The sequence below is a fragment of the Triturus cristatus genome, chromosome 10, assembly GCF_964204655.1.
Source record: "Triturus cristatus chromosome 10, aTriCri1.1, whole genome shotgun sequence".
NCBI classification, from domain to species: domain Eukaryota; kingdom Metazoa; phylum Chordata; class Amphibia; order Caudata; family Salamandridae; genus Triturus; species Triturus cristatus.
In genome coordinates this window covers 362,918,377-362,941,292 of record NC_140593.1, presented here as the reverse complement: position 1 = coordinate 362,941,292, position 22,916 = coordinate 362,918,377, and the positions used below count along the sequence as shown (strand labels likewise).

The window sequence follows — 22,916 nt, the reverse complement described above, 5'->3', positions numbered from 1 at the left end:
TTACGGTACGCTTACTGCGCATAACAGTCACTACCCGACACTTCCGCGTAACGTGCGCGTACGCGTCCCACGCGGAGTACGCGCGGCTACGCAAATTGCGTAACTATACGCAAAAAGCGTAGATAAATTACGGGCGTTGCGTAAACCGTACGCTTACCGTGAGCTTACGGTACGCGTACTAAAAAAAAATGAAAAAATAGAAAAAAAGTACTGCTAATAAATTTTACATGTTTATTTTAAAAAATATATTAAAAAAACAAATTAAAGAATTTTAAAAATTTAATCATAGTCTTTATAAAAGGTAAGAAAATTAAAATAAAAATATGTTAGAAAAAATAGAAGAAAAAAAAAAAATTAGCATTTAAAAAACCTTGCAAATTCACTGAAAAAACCATGGGTTTCACACACGTTATAGTTAGGACTTAGCATTTAAAAAACCTTAGAAATTCAGTGAAAAAACCATAGGTTTCACACACGTTATAGTTAGGAATTAGCATTTAAAAAACCTTAGAAATTCAGTGAAAAAAACCATAGGTTTCACACATGTTATAGTTAACTGGACATTTTACTCGTAAAAAACCATTGAAATTGCCCCGTTATAGTTAGTTCAGCTAACTATAACTCGCGCGCCCGCAATGCACTGCTGATGACGTCACATATTACATCACTCATGACATGGTCAGTGACATCACTCATGACATCACTGATGACATCTCAAATGACATCACTGATGACATCACTGATGACATCATCCTTGTGATAGAGTGGCAGACCTCCTCTTCCCCTAATATAACCTTTGATACACACAATCAAAAATAGAAATTAAAATTTTAAAAACAATGGACATACCAATACCAGTTACAACAACCTATACAGTAATTCTAAGATCCAAATACACATCCACTCATTCACCAACAGTCCTATACAGTCACTCATACATGTACTCACTCATCATATGTACTCATACACGTATACATCCTGTTACACAATGCCACTCATCCATAGAGGTACTCACACACATAGTTAGTCATGCTAATAAAGAATCAAACATACATTTACTTGCATATACAGTTATACACACACCACCACACTTACTTCTACGGAAACTTACACATACTTAGTCTTTTAAACAATCACTTATAGAAACACATACTTATTCATACAGGAACTCTTTCAATCTCTCACTCTCACATATACTCACATATATACACCAATAGTCACATATACTAGTTTAAAACATATGTAGTTACACATAAAGACACTATTGAGACAGTCATTCACTCACTAACACACCCATACATACACTCATCCACCCATACAGTCCTGCACACATGCTGTCTTCAACACATACAAACAATGAGTCACTCATTCATGCACCCATGCACTACGTAATACCCCTCACCGAACCAGACACTCACACTCATACTGATACTCAAAAAACCAACTAATAACCTATTTAGACACTCATGTAGCTACACACCAACCCATGCAGCCACTTATACACAAAGTGAGAGACTGATACAGATATTTACATATTTAAACATTACTCACTAAGCCATGTATTCACTAAGATACACTTAATCAGTCAGTTACACAATCAATTTTTCAAAAACAATTCATCCATTTAGACACTTATATACCCATTTATTCTTCCATCGACCTTGACATATACATATATAAAACATATTTAATTTTCAGAAAAACACACATTCACTGGATGATGTCATCAGTGATGTCATCAGTGATGTCATTTGAGATGTCATCAGTGATGTCATGAGTGATGTCACTGACCATGTCATGAGTGATGTAATATGTGACGTCATCAGCAGTGCATTGCGGGCGCGCGAGTTATAGTTAGCTGAACTAACTATAACGGGGCAATTTCAATGGTTTTTTACGAGTAAAATGTCCAGTTAACTATAACATGTGTCTAACCTATGGTTTTTTTCACTAAATTTCTAAGGTTTTTTAAATGCTAATTCCTAACTATAACGTGTGTGAAACCTATGGTTTTTTCACTGATATATATATATATATATATATATATATATATATATATATATACACAAAGTATGCAAAAGTCTCGTAAATACGCTCTCAGGAAGAAAAGGCAAACACAATAGTCCCAGTAACCAGTTTAATGCACACGACGCGTTTCGGCAGAAGCCTTGTTCACGTGTGAGGTGCTGTCAGTATCACACACTGATAAAGTTAACACGATCCAAATGAAAAATAAACATAGGACAATTTACACAGTGTAGATAATGCAAACACGGCGGCCATTATTAAATGGGTAAATTACCCTTCTACACATAAGGAGACATCTCCTGGCATACGGTTAAGATATATTCGAATAATGTGCTATTTCACAGAGTACAAACCATCTATGTGTTGCCTGAGGGAGGAAAAAACAAATTAAACATCCATATAGGTCAACCACATGGTATAGAGTATACACTTGTGCTAGAAGCATTCACATTGGACTAATGAAGCCCGGGTAGATATGCATGGCTGGACGTGGTATGCACATAGTGTGCCTCAATTAATAAACATGTACCATCTGTACATTGTTACGCAAATATAACAAAGTAGGTACGTAAAGTGTACCAGTTAAACCAAATTAGGCAAATGTACATGGCCGAACATGACAAAAATGATAACATGTTAGACACATAGTGTGTATAGTTTTCAAGTACAGTCCATGACTTATTGGCTTAAGTATGTAGCTAAGCGAGAGTAAGCACATAGTGTGTGCAAGTGTAACAGGACCAGTCCATATCAGGAAGACAACAAGATAAGGTCTTTCAAGCACATACTTGTCATACAGATGCTCCACAATAAAACTGCATGGCCAACCTGGAACGTGTAAATATCAGTGGACATTACTGGTGACAGCATAGAATAAAGATGTGCCAAGTGTGTTATCATACCGGATGAAAAGGGTAGGTTGCCCGTGCTGGTGAATACGTGAAATTGGGCCCCTTCCTTTTCTCCTGTGAAAAAAGTGAGAAAAAATAATACAGAAGACAGTTAAAGTACGAAATGTTAAAAACAAATTACATTTGTTACACATCCTAACAAGGAGTTGAAGAAGCAAGAAAGTTATAGATATACATTGAGTAACAACATTAGACAGGTACTAAAAAGCCTGTCCCTACCCCAAAATTACCTGTAAGAGAAAGGAAACATAAGACTAGTCATAGTCCTACATACTAGTATATACATCACAAGGGATTAGGCAATGCCCTATACCGGATGTCACATAGATAAACACTGTTTATGAGCTCTCTTTGAGGTGAATGGATAACTCCTCATCCATGTTCAGACCTCCCGGAGTTTTTGTCTGAAAATCTATGATATATCTGGACTCCCGTTGTCGTAAAGAAAGTACCCTGTCACCACCTCTAGGATTTCTGGGGACATGTTCAAGAATGGTGAAACTTACATCAGAAACATTGGAGTAATGTAATTCTTCAAAGTGGCGTGCTACGAGGTACTTAGGGTCATGATTGGTGATGGCTCTCAAATGTTCCAAGACCCTCTTTTTAGCTGGACAAGTGTTACTCCCAATGTACCATAATTTACAGGGACATTCTATTGCGTAAATTACAAAGCTGGTAGTGCATGTTAGGAATTGTGTGATCTTTCTAGTTATGCCATTATAAGACAGGGTACCTCTGAACTTACTATACTTGCACGCCTTGCAGTGGCCACATGGATAAAATCCAATTAGACCATGACTCGTGGTGGTGGGAAATTGAGTTATATCATTTCTGACCACAAGATCGCGGATATTCTTGTTACGTCTATAAGTGATGGTTGGTCTATTGGGGGTGCTGCTTCCCAGGACACTGTCATTTTTAAGAATATCCCAGTGTTTGACAAGTATATGTTTGATTTTTTGTGAGTCGGAATGAAATGTAAGGATCATCCTAGTGTTATCCGAATCTTTATCAATAGGGGGCTTTATAGGATCAGATAGAGTATCTTTTCTCTCAATAAGTTCTGCCCGATCTTTGGCTTTTTTGAGAACCCAATTGGGATAACCCCTATATTTGAATCTTTCAATGATGTTGTCCCTTTCTTCTACATACGAGTTATCATTGTTACAGTTTCTTTTGGCCCTGAGCAGTTCCCCATAGGGTATGCTCCATTTTAACGCCTCGGGGTGACTACTTAGGGCATGTAGAACACTGTTGCCCGCAGTAGCCTTCCGAAAAAGGGAGGTGCAGATCCGGCCCTGTTTAATTACCAAGCAAACATCAAGGAAGTCTGTCCGTTCCGCACTGATGTTACCTGTAAGTAAGATGTTATATTTGTTGGTATTGAGTTTCTCAATGAACCTCTCAGCGTCCCCTATAATGCCATTCCAGATGATAAACAGGTCATCTATGTAGCGAAGCCACATGATGACCTGTTGGAAATCTTTTTTCAGTGTGGTACTACCAAAGATCTCTTGTTCCCAAAAACCCATAAACAGATTAGCAAAGCTCGGCGCAAAGCACAAGCCCATAGCAGTACCATTGATCTGCCTGTAGAGGGCGCCATTGAATGAAAAAATGTTATTGTTAAGACAAAAGTGTATCATTTCCATAATCATCTTACTGTGTTCTCGATATCTGAGAGGTCTCTGTTGTAAAAAATGCTCACATGCCTCCATCCCATGTTGATTATCTATGATGGTATAAAGTGAGTGTACGTCGAGAACAATAAACAAAAAGTTTGTGTTCCAACTTAACTTGTCAATTTTACAAAGAAAATCTTTTGTGTCTCTAAGATAACTGGGCATCTCAATAACAAAATCTCTCAGAAAATGATCAACGTATTTGGATATATGTTCGCTGACACTGCCAATTGAAGAAACTATGGGGCGCCCAGGTGGTTTCGTGCTGTCTTTATGTAACTTGGGAAGTAGGTAGAGTATGAGAAGTTTGGGATGATCATTTTTTAAGTAGCAAAATTCTTCCCACACCAACAGTCCCTTATCTTTCCAGGTGACAAGTTTTTCCCATAGGTTGGTAATGCTAAGATCATAAAGTGATGGGTGTATAGAATTTGATGTCATTCAACTGGCGTAAGGCTTCCTGTATATAATCCTCTCTGTCCAAAATTACAATATTGCCGCCTTTATCAGCAGGGCGGATCACAATGCTAGTGTCATCATAAAAGGCTTTAAGTGCTTGTCTTTGGATAAATGACAAATTATTAAAGTTATCCCTAGATTGTTTCTTGTTTATTTGTCTTAACTCCATGAGTGCCTGAATGGTGCAATCATGGAAGGTGTCTATGTTGTCATTGGGTAATGTGGGTATGAAAGTTGATTTTACCCTGAATTCTGTCCTAGCCAAAGCCCCTTGTTCAAGTTCCATATTCTCTAGGATTTGGGAAGTGCTGATATCTTCGTTGGTGATCTCATTTTCATTATCTAATGTGGCTATGACAATGAGAGTATCCACATCCCCAATGGTGAGATTGTCATCAGACCTGGTAGTGTGTTGTCTGGCCGGAGTGTGATAAAGCCTTTTGAGTTTGTGCCATTTTTTTAGTTTTAATTTTCTGACAAATTTAAACAGATCGATTCTAGCGTCCGTATAGCTGAAGGGAGAAGATGGACAAAAGGAAAGACCAAGACACAGAGTTTTTTTATCCAAGTCACTAATGGGCCTACTATACAGATTAACCACTGTTTTGTTTACCATATTCTTATCCATTAGTATTTCCTGTCGGAGCGTGTTCTTCGATTTCCCATGGCACCCCTTCCTCTGTCTGTGCTCCCATCGTTGCTTGAGTCTCTTTTGTCTGTTGCGTCGCTTCCTTGTCCTCTGCCCCGGCCCCGTCCTCGTCCTCTCGCTCTCGTGGGTGGATTGTCTCTCATTTTCTGACGATCTTTTCTCATCACCCGAAACTCGTCTAAAAAATTGATCTGTTTCGGAATGTGCTCTTCACTTGATATGTTTCCTTCTGACACGTCCGATTCAGTATCACTAATGACGGAATTATCTGTTGTTTTGTTGGTCATCTCTGTCTGCCCAGTGGAAGAAGCCTCAGACCTGTAAAGGTGATCATATTTCTTGCTAAAAGTCAAAATCCTGCCGCTTTCATAGTCCGCATAATCGCGGTTCATTTTTCTTTGTTTTCTTGCCTTTATCTCTTCCTCATATTTCGTGAGGCGTTCCTTCATAGACTACAGTGCTTTGTTTAACATGCTGTTATCCATTAATTGGGACAATTCAGATAGAGTTTCTTTGATCAATTTCAAGGTTTCTTCTCTATCCTGCCAGGCATATTTGATTCGAATTTCCATCATTATTTTAGAACTGGCTGCCGAATGTTCTGACCATTCTTGCAACATCTTAGGGTTGGGTGCTTCATATGTCGGGGTGATGAAGATGCGTAAGCCCCTAGGTTCCATAGATTGGTCCACATAGTTTTGTAGTGAGATCGCTTCCCACCATTTTGACGTTTCTGTTCTTTTGAGCTTCTCAAGTCTTTTAAGTTTCTCCTCAATCGGTTGAATTTTGGGGTTGGTCTTATCCGTATTACCCTGTTGGCTAATGGTTCCTGGTTTTCTGCTAAATAAAGTTAGAGCAGCTGCTCTTCTTTCTGCCTCTTCCTCCATGTTGTTATCAAACTGGAAATTAATGTTCTTCTGTGTTTGCCTAACTTCCCCTCTCAAAGAATTGAGAGTTCCCTTTGGCAAACAATCGCAGTTGCTTTCAAACACCAATCTGTTATTGCATAGCGAGAGAACAACATTCTTCTAAGCAATCGCACTGTAAACGGGAAAAACAAGACACATGTTCATGTAGACAGCGATTTTAAGCTGCTAGAGTGACTGGTCTTGTACTGATAGTTCATCCGCATATATCAGTAAATGGTGCTAAAATGCTTCAATGCTTCGCAGTTCATCCGCATGCACAGAAGGTATGGAAATGAAAGTCACAGAAATATTCGAATACCCACACTCGGCAGCTCCCACCGCTCCCACCGCTATCTCAAGGAAACCGCCACGGTACGGATCCGCCGATCCTGCCCCGCGACCCTCCCCAGGAGACCCGAACCGGAGTTAGGTGAGCTTACCTACGTGTGGTAGGTGAATGTATTCCAATCTCCAATTATCAATGCTATCCCAAATGTTTGGCCGGTCCAGTGCGTTCCTCCTTCAATATCCTTAGGCAAAGCAGCTCCTACTGGAACGCTGGGACCCTCGAAGGGTGGCGTATACTCCGGTGGAGCGTTCCGGAAAAGCAATCCAAAGTATGCAAAAGTCTCGTAAATACGCTCTCAGGAAGGAAAGGCAAACACAATAGTCCCAGTAACCAGTTTAATGCACACGACGCGTTTCGGCAGAAGCCTTGTTCACGTGTGAGGTGCTGTCAGTATCACACACTGATAAAGTTAACACGATCCAAATGAAAAATAAACATAGGACAATTTACACAGTGTAGATAATGCAAACACGGCGGCCATTATTAAATGGGTAAATTACCCTTCTACACATAAGGAGACATCTCCTGGCATACGGTTAAGATATATTCGAATAATGTGCTATTTCACAGAGTACAAACCATCTATGTGTTGCCTGAGGGAGGAAAAAACAAATTAAACATCCATATAGGTCAACCACATGGTATAGAGTATACACTTGTGCTAGAAGCATTCACATTGGACTAATGAAGCCCAGGTAGATATGCATGGCTGGACGTGGTATGCACATAGTGTGCCTCAATTAATAAACATGTACCATCTGTACATTGTTACGCAAATATAACGAAGTAGGTACGTAAAGTGTACCAGTTAAACCAGATTAGGCAAATGTACATGGCCGAACATGACAACAATGATAATATGTTAGACACATAGTGTGTATAGTTTTCAAGTACAGTCCATGACTTATTGGCTTAAGTATGTAGCTAAGCGAGAGTAAGCACATAGTGTGTGCGAATGTAACAGGACCAGTCCATATCAGGAAGACAACAAGATAAGGTCTTTCAAGCACATACTTGTCAAACAGATGCTCCACAATAAAACTGCATGGCCAACCTGGAACGTGTAAATATCAGTGGACATTACTGGTGACAGCATAGAATAAAGATGTGCCAAGTTTGTTGTCATACCGGATGAAAAGGGTAGGTTGCCCGTGCTGGTGAATACGTGAAATTGGGCCCCTTCCTTTTCTCCTGTGAAAAAAGTGAGAAAAAATAATACAGAAGACAGTTAAAGTACGAAATGTTAAAAACAAATTACATTTGTTACACATCCTAACAAGGAGTTGAAGAAGCAAGAAAGTTATATATATACATTGAGTAACAACATTAGACAGGTACTAAAAAGCCTGTCCCTACCCCAAAATTACCTGTAAGAGAAAGGAAACATAAGACTAGTCATAGTCCAACATACTAGTATATACATCACAAGGGATTAGGCAATTCCCTATACCGGATGTCACATAGATAAACACTGTTTATGAGCTCTCTTTGAGGTGAATGGATAACTCCTCATCCATGTTCAGACCTCCCGGAGTTTTTGTCTGAAAATCTATGATATATCTGGACTCCCGTTGTCGTAAAGAAAGTACCCTGTCACCACCTCTAGGATTTCTGGGGACATGTTCAAGAATGGTGAAACTTACATCAGAAACATTGGAGTAATGTAATTCTTCAAAGTGGCGTGCTACGGGGTACTTAGGGTCATGATTGGTGATGGCTCGCAAATGTTCCAAGACCCTCTTTTTAGCTGGACAAGTGGTACTCCCAATGTACCATAATTTACAGGGACATTCTATTGTGTAAATTACAAAGCTGGTAGTGCATGTTAGGAATTGTGTGATCTTTCTAGTTATGCCATTATAAGACAGGGTACCTCTGAACTTACTATACTTGCACGCCTTGCAGTGGCCACATGGATAAAATCCAATTAGACCATGACTCGTGGTGGTGGGAAATTGAGTTATATCATTTCTGACCACAAGATCGCGGATATTCTTGTTACGTCTATAAGTGATGGTTGGTCTATTGGGAGTGCTGCTTCCCAGGACACTGTTATTTTTAAGAATATCCCAGTGTTTGACAAGTATATGTTTGATTTTTTGTGAGTCGGAATGAAATGTAAGGATCATCCTAGTGTTATCCGAATCTTTATCAATAGGGGGCTTTATAGGATCAGATAGAGTATCTTTTCTCTCAATAAGTTCTGCCCGATCTTTGGCTTTTTTGAGAACCCAATTGGGATAACCCCTATATTTGAATCTTTCAATGATGTTGTCCCTTTCTTCTACATACGAGTTATCATTGTTACAGTTTCTTTTGGCCCTGAGCAGTTCCCCATAGGGTATGCTCCATTTTAACGCCTCAGGGTGACTACTTATATATATATATGAACCAACGCCGTTCTCCTTTACGAAAAACACAGCATGCCGTGGACACAGGTTGCTTCAAAAGCGGTGTTTATTTGACACTGGTTAGACCACCTCTATGCGTTTCGGGAAAAAATTCCCTTGTTCACGAGTACTGTGTCAGTTGCAACGTTATGTTAAATAGACATGTGACTTCACCACAGTGAACAGTGAAAACAGACTTCCATTTTCAGAGTTAACTCACTCTGACTTGTAATATGTTAAATTGCACAATATTACAAATATAATGACAATTCATAAAAAGAAAAGTGATTGCAGTTCATAAATTTGAATACTGAAATTTGATACTCCATTTCAGATGGCAACAAAAACGAACTGATTTTACTTAGTGGCCATACGATCTCTACGTTTATACAGTAGATGCCTTTGATGTTAATTCAAGTCAGTTCTCAAAATGTCATTTGACCGCAAGCTCGAGTAAAGTACATAAATAAAGCCACCAATACAATTCTGCCCCGGAATATATTTGTAATATTAAGCAATTTAACGCATTACAAGTCAGAGTGAGTTAATTCTGAACATGGAAGTCTGTTTTCACTGTTCACTGTGGTGGACACATGTTTATTTAACGTAACGTTGCAATTGACACAGTACTCGTGAACAAGGGAATTTTTTCCCAAAACGCGTAGAGGTGGTCTAACCTGTGTTAAATAAACACTGCTTTTGAAGCAACCTGTGTCCACGGCATGCTGTGTTTTTTCGTAAAGGAGAACAGCGTTGGTTCGTGTTGTGAAGTCCGCCACCTCGCCGTGGAACGCCGTCGTAAGTGGAAGCGGTTATTCGATCACAGTGCGCTGCATTGTTTGGCTGTTTAATTGTTTGAAACACCCCTGTCCGCTTTGTGTGGATTATAAGGTACAGAATACCCAGAAAGAGAGTCGTGAGTCTGAGGGATTGTCACTGTCGGAACAGAGACTCTCTAGCGTGGAGTACAGCAAGGTACCAGATTAAAGTGCGTACACGAAGCAGACGGCTTTTGAATCTGAGTAGGAGCAATCTCAGTTCCGATGTTGCAAGCGGTGACGCGGAAATCACGTTAAATATACAGACACTACAATGGCGACGACCAGAAATGTGAAGCGTTCTGAGGCAGCAGGCAGAATGTTTGAAAATTACAAAGCTAATGAGATCACGGAGATGAGCGCGTCGACAAGTGACGCAAATGCTACACCAAGTAAACGTCAATTATGGGACCAACTGTGGAAAGCGTTAAAATTAGAACAAAATAAATGGTGGGAGGCAACGACCCTCCAGAAATACATTGATGTCGGTAGAAACCAAGAGGGCTATGCATCTTCATTACACCTATGTTTAACGACCCAGATCCTGAGTTGGTGAGTGACTGGGCTAGTAACAGTCACAACTGTTCAACAATCATGCTCGGACTGTAAGCCAAACATGCACGTAAGGACTGTGAAAGGTTAACTGAAACCATTGAGAATATTACGAAAAAATTAAAATCAATATGCGGACAAGAAGAGTTCCAGAAGGAATTGGATAAGATGGAAAGAAATCTTGAGAAAATCGAAGAAGAGATAACATTAAAAAAAAAAACAGCGCAAGTTCCAGCGCGATCTTGTTGACTATCAAAAAAGGAAAAAATTCTGACGTTCGCAAAGAAATATGACCAACTGCGGAGCAAGATGGCGGCCGCTTGGGTGGCCGGGTGAAAACACTAGCGGGCTACGTTGGGTCTAAACGCTAATTTAGGCCCCCATCTGGTGTATTGCTACTGCAAACTTAGCCCCCCCCCTATGTTTGTGATACGGACGCTCACTAAGAGAGCTTTGGCGCTTCTGTTCAAAATCAACTCCCGATCAACTGAACGCCTCGTTCTAAAGTACCTGCTTCAGCGGCTTCGTGAAGTCGGTGTAATGGCTCCAAAGAACGCTCCGAAGAACGCGAGTGCATCCGGATTAAAGGCAGTGGCAGCGGCAGCATCAGCTCGAGGGGCACGGGGAGATCCATCGGCTTGCCTGGATATCTCCGAACGGTCGATCGATGGAAAGCGCCAGCTCACTGCATCTGACCCGCCGAGGAGAGGGAGGGGCGGAGCTTCAGGAAAGAATCGTCCTGCCGACCCCTCCTTTGCAGATCTGTTGATGCGGGGAAAGGAACCACGGGCAGAGGCGGAGACAGCCACAGCGACTGCAACGGCAATTACAACAAAAGCGACAATGGAGAAAGCTGCTACAAGACAGAAGCGGTGTAAGGAGGTGAGCCCAGTAAGGGTCTCTGGAACCTTTAGGAGTACCTTAATGATCCCGAGCACAAAGATTATGGGGGGCGATGGAGAAATTCAAGGTGGTGAACCCGAAGGCAAGGGCTCCTGTATCAACAGTGATACTGAGGTTAGCTTGGAGACTTCAATTTTGACTCCCGGCCTCCCTCCCCCAAGATATGACAGAAGCAATGGCTATTGTCAGGAACCAGGAGATTAAAGAGAGTGGCAAAATTATGCAGAAGGAAGCTCCCATACCCATAGGAGAAGAGGATGGAGGAAAGGGGTCCTGGCATTCCCCTTCGACATCTGAGCTGTATAATTTGTCTCTAGCAAAAGATACGGGGGCAGGGAGTAAGAATGGAACTGACACTGATAAGGAGCCAAGCGACGCTTTTTTTTCTGTTTCAGAAGGGGCAGAGTGGTCAGATGACGTGGTAAGCTCATCGCCAGGGGCTAGTAACCTAGAGTCAGAACTTGAGGATAGTGACCCAGAGCCCCCGGTAACAGAAAAAAAGTTAATGCAGCCTCCCGGAATTCAGAGGCGGGAGAAAAAAGATCTGAGCTGGGACTATTCATCGGCTACCCCACTATCGGGTACTGGTACACCACCGACAGATACCGATATAATTTCCCCCACTCTGGAGGTAATACACCAGGCCATTCTCTTTCATAGAGAAGAGACACGTCAAGATAGCCGAAAGGCACAGGCCGCAATGAGAAAGATGCAGGGGGTTGGCAGAAAACTTTCCAAAGCATGTACTAACATGGGCGATAGAGTGATAAATCTTGAGGAAAGAATAGTATCAACAGAAGCGGAAGCAACCAGCGCACTAACTCAGACGGTGGCCCAAGGCGCTCGAATAAAGGATATTCAGTGGAAGCTGGAAGACTTCGAGAACAGACAAAGGAGGAATAATCTCAGGGTGCTGGGGATTCCCGAGGGGGAGGAGAGACAGGATACGAGGGCATATATAATTGATCTTTTTAAATCAGCTTTCCCGGAGCTGTCAGAGTGGAGCTGGGCTTTAGAGATCCAGAGAGCACACCGAACTCCGTTTAAACCTCGTGTTCGGTCTACTGAGGGGGACAAACCAAGGGCAATCCTTGTTTACTTTGGTAATTTCCTCTTGCGCCAGGCAATATCGGAAAAGGCTAGGCCAGAGGCAAGGAGATCAGTGGGAGAGGTCTCCTTCTTTGTACAGCCGGACTTCTGTCACTCAACTGTAGAGAGACACTGGCGTTTGAGACAACTAATAAAGCCATTTCAAGAGAAAAATATTCAGGTCTATTTAATAAATCCGGCGCAACTCAGGATTATTCATGACGGGCATACAAGATTTTTTGCATCGGAAATAAAAGCCAGAGAATACCTGGATGCTTTGGACTTGTAAAAGACCTATAAAAATTGTAGGAATACTGGTTTCGGGATGGCTTTGAAAGCCAAAGGAAGAGATATTCTGTTATTTGGGCTATATGTTGAATTTGATTTTTGGGGGTGATTCAAAAATATTTTGTTTAAATTGGATTGACCCAAGCCGCTAGTGCTTCACACACACATCACATGCACAGACCAAGGTCTGAGCGCTTCTACAGGGTGGAGGGAGCGGTGGGTGTTGGGGAGGGAGATGATTGGGTGGGGAGGGCTGGGGGGTGGGGTGGGGGGGTCCTGTTGGAGGGGAGAAAAAGAAATACCTGGAACTGTATGGTAACTTTGAATCAGATTCGTTATATAAAACTGATGTTGGTTGTATCAATTGGGTGTGGTTACTTAGAAGAACAAAATGGGTAGGCTTAGGGTAGGCACGATGAATATTGGTGGTCTGAATGATTGGAGGAAAAGGCAACGGCTAGGACAGTTTGTATGGTCAAATCACTTAGACGTAGTTTGTCTTCAGGAAACCCATATTCCTTGGGCAAAAAGATCTCTTTTAAATATTAGAGGATTTGATTTGTTGGCGTGCTCCACCCAGACATCTAACATCAGAGGGGTTGCAATTTTGGCTAAATCATTTGTAGGGGGGGCAAAACGCCAATTATCAGATGCCCTCGGTAGATGGGCATTAGTAGAACTTGATTTGGGATACACAATATGCACAATATATGTTTCGAATCAGGACGATCCCGAATTATTTGAACAGCTGGAGATTGAACTAGTTAACTGGACAAGACCCCTGATAGTATGTGGGGATCTCAATATTTCGGTCAATTTTGGCAAAAATAGTATATATACAGGCCGTTAAACCAAGGTATATCGCGCATTTAAAGCACTAAGGGATTCACATGAGTTGATAGATGTTTGGGGGAATAAGAAACCAAATGAACCTGGGTTTACATATTTTTCCCACCCATTTAATAAATATACCAAATTAGATTATTTTTTGATTTCTAGCTCTGAAATTAAGAATGTTACAATTGAGAAGCTTCCAAAAATTTTGTCGGACCATAGCCCATTAATTCTGGAGATTCCGGTAGATAGTCCGAATAGGAAACAAACAAAATGGACATTTGAGAGGAAGCTTCTAGTTAATCCCAGTTTTGTTGAACATATAAGGAAGTGGACCCAGGAGTATTTTAATATGAATCGCTATAGTGCATCCCGAAACACTGTTTGGGATGCATTTAAGGCAGCTCTTAGAGGGGAAACAATAAGCTTTTCAGCTAAAGGGAAGAAAGAAGAGCGTGAGAATAATAACAGATTAATGGGTCAGTTAGCTGAAGCAGAGGAGCAACATATTAAATATATTAGCCAGAGGGGTGAGATCTCGGGGATTAAGCAGAAGATTATATGTATTAAAGCAGAGATACTTAAAGGGATAGCACAAAAATCTGCTGATGAATACCAGACCCAGAGGGGTAAACTCTATGAGACGGGAGAACAGGCAGGAAAATTGTTAGCCCTACGGATCAGACAGGAAAATATAAAGAATAAAATAACTAATATAGTAGAGGGGGAAAGGTCTTATACTGAACCAGAAGATATAATAAATGTGTTTAAACGCTTCTATCAGCATCTATATAAGGAAGGGAACCTGTCAGATGATGACAGTCGTGAATTTTTAGACTCAGGCCCACGTCTAGGTAGTCAAGATTTAGCAGTACTGGAGAAAGATTTTGAAAAAGGGGAGGTTGCAGAAGCAATACAAGATTTACGTGCCGGGAAGGCTGCTGGGCCCGATAGCATTCCGCTAGAAGTATACAAATGTATACAGAATGAGATCGTTATCATACTTCTGGATTTATTTAACGGTATAATGAGCTCCGGGGTAATCCCGGATTCATGGAAAGAAACCAACATAATAGTCTTTCATAAAAAAGGGAAGCCCCCAGCGAACCCAGCTTCATATCGCCCAATATCCCTCATTAATAGTGACACTAAGATCTACGCAAAGGTTGTGGCCAAAAGGCTCGGAAGGATCATAGGCGGACTCGTCTCCCCGTGGCAGCATGGGTTTATTCCGGGTCGTGGGATCACAGAACATATCAGGCGGGTTATTTCACTCTTTGATATGCAGGCTGCCACGGGTGGACAGATGGCCTTGATCCTTCTCGACGCAGAAAAGGCCTTTGACCGTGTCACATGGAAATATCTTTGGGGGATATTGGAATATAGAGGGTTTGGGCCTAAAATAATAAGTTCTATCAAGGCCATGTACTTTGAACCGACGGCCAGAATTCAATTAATGGGCACAAGTTCGGAAAGAATATTTATATCCAGGGGGACACGTCAGGGATGCCCCTGTTCACCAATTCTTTTCGCTCTATATATAGACCCATTAATTCAAAGATTGATAGGATGTGATAATATTAGTATAAGAGAGATCGCTAATGAATTTGGACGAGGCTCCGGATATTTGTTAAATGATAGTAAGACACAGTTAGTGTGTACGAGTAACATTATAATGAACGATGAAAGACGCATTGATTCTGCAGTATATTTGGGGGTCAGAGTGAGCCCGGTACCGGAAGCAATTATTAAAGATAATTTTGACCCGTTATTAGCAAATATGACGGTGGACTTAAAAAGAATAGACGCTTTACATTTGACAATAATAGGTAGAGTCAATGTAGTGAAGATGACTATGCTCCCCAAATTACTCTATCTCTTTCGATCTATTCCCTATATGATTGATGAAGGATTAATGAAATTAATAGAGGCAACATTTATGAACTTTATTTGGCAGTACGGCAAAATAAGACGATCTATGAAATATCTCTCGTAGCCGCAGGAAAAGGGGGGACTCGCTATGCCTAATATCAGATTCTACCATTATTCTTGTCTAATTAGCCAAATAGCAACACTATTTGAACCGGCCAAACATCATACAGATAACCTATATGGTATCTCAGAATTGCCATCTATATATGAACTAATGTTGGGCAGGGAAGCCATAGGACTCCTGTTACGGAGAACGGATAAAAGATATTATAAAAAATCACGATATAAATTGATGGATAGTGCCTGGAAGGTCTGCAATCGGTCCTATAGCTTAATAGGAATACCGAAAATAAACTATTATACCCCCCTTTGGAATTCAAATTCTTTTCCTCAACTTAGCTATGATAGACTGGGGAAAGTCTGGGAACAACAAGGGGTTACAAGAATAGGGGATATCTGGGAAAGGGGGCAAATCCTAGACTTCTGCACTATTCAACAGAAATTTGGTATACAAGATAATCAAGGCTTTAAATATTTACAAATACGTAATACTTTAATGGGTATCAGACCAAGGATATGTCCAGGTGGTAGAATCAAGGTGTTTGATTATATTTTAGGTGGGGGGACTAAAATTAAAGTGGTATATAACACCATGTTATTAAGTCTACAAGATGATATTGAAAAGGTTGAGGTTTCCTGGATGCAGAAACTAGGTGATCCGGATGTCGATGTGGACAAAGCATTGCAAATGGCAGGGAAAATCTTTCGCTCCACAAATTTAAAGTCACAACATTATAAAACCATATTCAACTTATATTATACACCCTACAAACTATATGAGTGGAATAAAAGAGAAGATGATAAATGTCCAAGGTGTATGGAGGGGCCCGCCAATCTGATCCATATGTTTTATCAATGTAATAAATTGAGTATAATTTGTGAAGAGATTGAAAAGTTTTTGGAGGGGCTGCTAGGTAAAAAGATCAACCTATCCCCAACCCAAATGATAACAGGTATCGACAGCAACCTGGGGCTGAAGACGGAGGAGGAAGCCTTTGTGTTTTTATGTCTAGCTGTCTTGCGTTTAATGTTAGCTGGAAGTTGGAAAGACGCTTTGGCCCCTACGTTTCAACTGTGGCTATCTAGACTGCTTGGGATACATAATATTGAATCTGCTTTATACAGTCGTAGGGGAAGGAAGAAGAGGGAGTTGGGGTTAGAAATATGGGCTCCTCTGAAGAGGTGGAGGAACTCCCAATGGTAGGGCAGAGCTACATACAGAATGTATTCAGATTTCTCCAAATGTTAGTTTAATATTTATTAACCAACTGCCCTCTTGATATATATATTTTTGTATTTTTTGGAATCATGAAACACCTGATTATGTATTATGTATTATTTATGACCAACAATGTAAAAATATAGCTATGTCAGATTGTCTATTATATAAATGTATTTATTGTTATCAAACCAGGTATTTAATGACAATAATAAAAAAAGAATAATTACATAAATCCAGATCATTTCAGCATGACTCTGTACTGCAATACCTTTATAATGACCTTTAAAATTCTTCCTTGATTGTAAGCTGAGGTACATTTATTTGTTAAGTGGCAGCATGCTAAACAGAGAAGGAATGTAACTAACACAGGTACATACTAAGATTTAAAAATAACAGATCTGAATAAACATTTTTTTCTGGTAAAAAAAAAAAAAAAAAAGAAATATGACGGAGTCTTACATCGACATCTAAGACAGTCCCAAGTGCGAAAAATCTTCCACGATCAGCGGATAACTCAGAAGATCAGTCAGGTACGGAGAACCAAACAGATGGAAACGTGATTAGTGGAAGTGATTTTTCAAGCACATCAGAACAAGAGGGGGTAAAAAAGCAGCATTTTAACAGAATTCAGTCTGATGGCCAAAGGAAGACAGTCAGTCAACTATCAGGGAGGATTTCGAAATCGCGGACGAGGAAACAAAGGCCGAAGAGAAAAAAGAAATACAACATCGCTAGGAGAATTAGGAATTCCAGTGGGAAGCCGGACAAGGGACCAAACCAAAACAAAGTAATGGATAAAAAGACTGTTGTCAATTTGTCAGAACGGACATTAACTGACTTTGAGGTCGAAATTTTATCTTTGGTTTTAGCATTCTGTCCATCTTGTAATTTTAATTATACTCAAAGTCGTATTGATTTGTTTCATTTTACACACAAATTGCTTATTAAGAAATGGAATGCAACTAAAGTCACAAGTGATGTGGGGCACAGTAGAGAATGTCCAAGTACTATTTGCATTGAAGATGTAGAACTGCTCCCTACTATGAATGTTTTGGCTGATTAAAGGGAGGTTGAAAACGATTCATTTGTCAATCTAATGAATGAGAATGTATTACTTGATTTAAGTGCACGAAGTGGGTTCAGGCCCAAGTCAATTTTTCTGCCACAAATTAAAAACGATGCCATCAATGTGTTTGAAAGAGGGGTAATGCAGGAATTGTCAAATCTCTCCAAAAAAAGATGGCATGGGTGGAAGAATATAACACAGGCACAAAGTGAGGCAATTGAAAGTCTGAAAAAAGACAGCACAATAGTTATCAAAAAATCAGACAAAGGAGGAAATGTTGTCATGTAATCTAAACAAAAATACATAGAAGAAGGTATGAAACAGCTGTCTGATAAGGATAAGTACAACAGAAGTAATAGATTAGAATATGAACATTCCATTAAGATTTTCCAAACGCAGTTATCAGAATGGAGAGAGAAGGGGCTGTTAGAGCAGGAAGAGTACAACTTCTTGTTATGTAAATTCCCTAAGTTGCCAGCACTATATCTACTGCCCAAAATCCACAAAAACCAACAGAATCCCCCTGGAAGACCCATTGTTTCCTCCAGGGGGAGCTGTCTTGAAAACACCTTGAGGTATGTAGATTTCTTTTTGCAAACCTTAGTAAGTAAGGAAACTTCCATCCTACGTCAAGGACACGGGAGATTTCCTTAGACGTTTAGACAGCATTGGGTGGAGAAGTGAATATTCCTTACTTTTGTTGGATGTAACAGGTCTGTATACATGTATTCCACATGATTTGGGCCTACAAGCATGCAGACATTTCCTTAAAGAAAGCTCTATCTCCAATCTCTTCCACACCGAAATGTTGATGGAGATGATGTCCATTTGTTTAAAACAAAACATTTTTATTTTTTACAGTAAAATCTTCAAACAGACCCTCGGAACATCGATGGGGGACTGCTTTGCTCCGTGCTTTGCGGGTCTCTATCTAGGGTACTGGGAGGAGAAAGTGGTAAGAGAATTGGATATTTTTAAAAACAAGGTAGCTATCTGGGCACGATATATAGATGCCATCTTCTGTGTGTGGAAAGGAGATGAGAAGGAAGCTAAAGACTTTGTGGAAATTCTCAACGCTAACAGTTTTAATCTACAGTTCACCAGTTAGTGGTCCAGAGAAACCATCAAATTCTTATATCTAAAACTGACCATTCAGGGCGATCAGTTAGAAAGTTCCCTATTTCGAAAAGCAGCAGCAGGAAATAGCCTCCTTCATGCACGTAGCTGTCATCCAAGCTCTCTAATAAGTAGTATACCACTGGGAGAGCTATTACGTGCAAAGCGTAATTGCAGTACATCAGAGAGCTTTGCCATAGAAAAACAGGTGATGACTGAGAGATTCCTTGAAAGAGGATACTCTCAATCGGTAATCAAAAAAGCAATATCTGAAGTCCATGAGAGAACAAGAGCATCATTGCTGTTGGCGAAAGATGACAGGAAAGAAAAGTGTGAACAGAAGATCAGGTTTATTACAATGTACCACAGACAGGCCCAAGAGATAAGGAAAAGTTTAAATAAATACTGGCCAGTTTTACAAACCGACAAAGATCTAGCAAAAAACATAGAATCTTTTCCACAGATCACTTTCAAGAAAACCAAATCGCTAAAGGATACACTGTGTAGAGCCCTGGAGCCACCTCCAGCAAACGTTTCAGGAATACAAGGGTTTTTTGCATGTCGTAATTGCAAAGCCTGTAAGAATAGTAGAAACTGCAAAGAATGCAAAATTTCCCCCAACTGTAAGCCATATCAGATCACTAAACACAAATCTTGTAATACTGATTGCGCAGTTTATGCCCTGTTTTGCCCATGTCGGAAAGCTTACATTGGCAGTACAATCCACAAGGCTGAGAAAAGGGTATTGGAGCATCTTCACGCCATTAAGAATGGAGATAAGCAATATCCAGTTGCGTGACATTTTCAGACTCATCACAGCCAGAATGGTAATCTACTAATCTTTTGTGTGTTAGATACAATAAGAGTCAATGAACGAGGTGGCAAAAGAGTACAAGACTTGCGATGTTTAGAATCTAGGCTAATAATTCAGTACAGAACGCTAGTGCCAGTTGGCCATAATTGCGACGAGGAAAAAATATCAGAATAGCAACTGTGACTACGAAGCAATGACAGCTCATTGTAGAAGCACACAGCACTGCAAAGACCATCAGGCCACGGTGGTGGCCACGCCCTCATAGGCGTAGTATGAAGTATATAGCAAGTGCCTGAAATTGCCGTGCCTTGTTTGTTCACGAGTCCGTCACCTCTGAAGAAGTGATTGCACACAAAACGTGTCAGGCGTTCAGGACACCAATGTTGTGCTGGCGACTCTTCATTCCTGTTGTACCCTCCAATTAAAGATTTTTGGCAAAGAGTTACCTGTCGTGGGCTTCTCTACGCCAGGCAACCTTGTTGTTGGATGTTTAGCGGCCGCCTGAGCCACGGAGCTAAGCCCCGGTGTTTCACAGCACCCCTGCAGCAACGCCAACCGACGCCGCTGCTTAAGGGACGGGTGCCATTTGATTGGAGATACAAAGTGTCAGCAAAGATGAAATCCTGGCAGCACTACCCACTGTGGTTTTTATTCAACACTTTGACTACGAGGCAACGACAGCTCATTGTAGAAGCACACAGCACTGCAAAGACCATCAGGCCACGGTGGTGGCAATGCCCTCATAGGCAGAGTATGAAGTATATAGCAAGTGCCTGAAATTGCCGTGCCTTGTTTGTTCACGAGTCCGTCGCCTCTGAAGAAGTGTTTGCACACGAAACGCGTCAGGCATTCAGGACACCAATGTTGTGCTGGCGAGCCTTCATTCCTGTTGTTCTCTCCAATTAAGGATTTTTGGCAAAGACTTACCTGTCATGGGCTTCTCTACACCAGACACCCTTGTTGTTGGATATATATATATATATCCAACAACAAGGGTGTCTGGTGTAGAGAAGCCCACGACAGGTAAGTCTTTGCCAAAAATCCTTAATTGGAGGGAACAACAGGAATGAAGGCTCGCCAGCACAACATTGGTGTCTATATATATTTATATATATATATATATTCTTCACACATCCTAGGAGCAAAGGAGCCCCCAACCATTCAGGGTGGCCTCTTCAACAACGGGCATGGAGAAGCCCATTAAATCACATCCCAAAAACAAAACGCTGAGGCCCACATTACCAGGAGCATGACCCTCTCGCTGCCTGCATACCTATCAAGGTAATGCTATCATAGCGAAATTATGCAGCAGCGTGGAAGGGAGTTGGTGAGGATGACATCCTGCACCAATCGTTCCGGAGGAGATAGCAATTATCAGGGACAACGGAAGATCAAAGCATTATGCTGGAAGTAAGAATGCTTAATGACTGTGTTCCATTGGGATTTAAAGTAATAACTGTGCATTTTAAGTGAAAGCAAGCACAATGAAATCTAATGCTGATACGAAGAGAACTTTCATAATACCAAGACTCATTTTGAACCTTTTAATGCACTCTGGGAGATGTATTTCCACACAAGTCATGTGACCCAGATTTTAAATGCACGCACTTATGCACTTTGTGAATTGTTTCCTCCTGTGACCAAGGCATAACTCCGAAATGTGTGGGGGTGATAGGAAGCAGGTGGTGCTGCTGAACCTTGATTAAATTGCTATGACTCTGGAATTGGGTCTCAGCGTTTTGTTTTCAGGATATATATATATCGGTCGCCAGTAGGTAGTTATAGTTAGGACCTATTATCCATAGGAAATCTGCAACATTCTATTTTGAATAACTTTGGTGCTGGTTGACGAATCTTCGAGAAATTTTCAAAACTGGTGAGACGCACCGGTCCGCTTCTATCCTGAAAGTCTCGGGGTGATTACAAGTGGGGGCCTAGAAAAAAAGGGGGTTCCCAAAACGTGTTTTTCCCCTGCAATTTTCCATAGGATCCTTTAATCGGAACTACAGCCCAAACTGCTGAGCGGAATTACACCAAATTTGGCAAAAAGGTAGCCCTTGGTTCAGAGTCATGCCTTTTGGTTAAATGGTGTAAATCCGTTCAGTAGTTCCTGAGAAAATCAAAAGTAAAATCACATATATATCTGGGCGGAGCCTAACCACACATCTCATCGTGAGATCTGATTGGCTGTCAGAACTTCATCCAAGAAGTGTTGGCAGCCATCTTGGGACCAATATACATGATAGCACCTCACTAAAAAGCATTGCAGTTAATAGAAGGTTTTAAGACTTTAGTTAGATTATAAATCATTTGTTGATGGTACCATACTAATTTTAGGAATTATGGTGTGTTCTAAGGTGATTTTACCATGTGAAAAAGCCTTCTGCTGAGATATCATGAATCATGTTTGAGAGAAAACTATTTTCTCATGCTTTTCCCACAGAGGTTTGGAAGGTGATCTATAAGTTAAACTGAGAGCATATTTTCTGTAAATTCACATTATCTTTCTCAGTCATGTGAGAATTAAGTCTGACATCCTCAGTAACACATGTACATCCAACAAGGGCAGAGACTGTCAGTTGATTCCTTTGTGTTCTACTGCAGCTTCCCAGAGTGTTCTAAAGAACAACTAGGGCGCTAACAGTCCTACTTATGACAAACGTATTGCACACCTGAAGCCATCTTGATTGGAATAAAGTGGTAACTCTTAAAACATTTAATTTAAAATGGAACAAAATGAGGGGGTTCATTTTGCCATAGAAAGTATGATTAGTGCTGCAGAAAGAAAAATTAGGTCACATTTTGAGTGACTTCTCAAATCCTCTTCTATTTCATTAAAAAAA

The 22,916-nt window shown here is 40.7% G+C and overlaps 1 protein-coding gene across 1 annotated transcript in view; it reads right to left on the bottom strand.

Annotated features, from left to right (window-relative positions):
* Window positions 1-6,672: 6,672 nt before the first annotated feature.
* The window catches only part of LOC146789443 (uncharacterized), a 122,230-nt gene continuing 105,986 nt past the window's right edge, over window positions 6,673-22,916 (bottom strand). The window contains exons 4-5 of the mRNA XM_085631100.1: window positions 8,004-8,180; window positions 6,673-6,773 (exon numbers count right to left, since the gene is read on the bottom strand). Of these exons, the coding sequence (XP_085487226.1) occupies window positions 6,673-6,773; window positions 8,004-8,180 (278 nt within the window). The remainder of the gene's footprint in view (window positions 6,774-8,003; window positions 8,181-22,916) is intronic.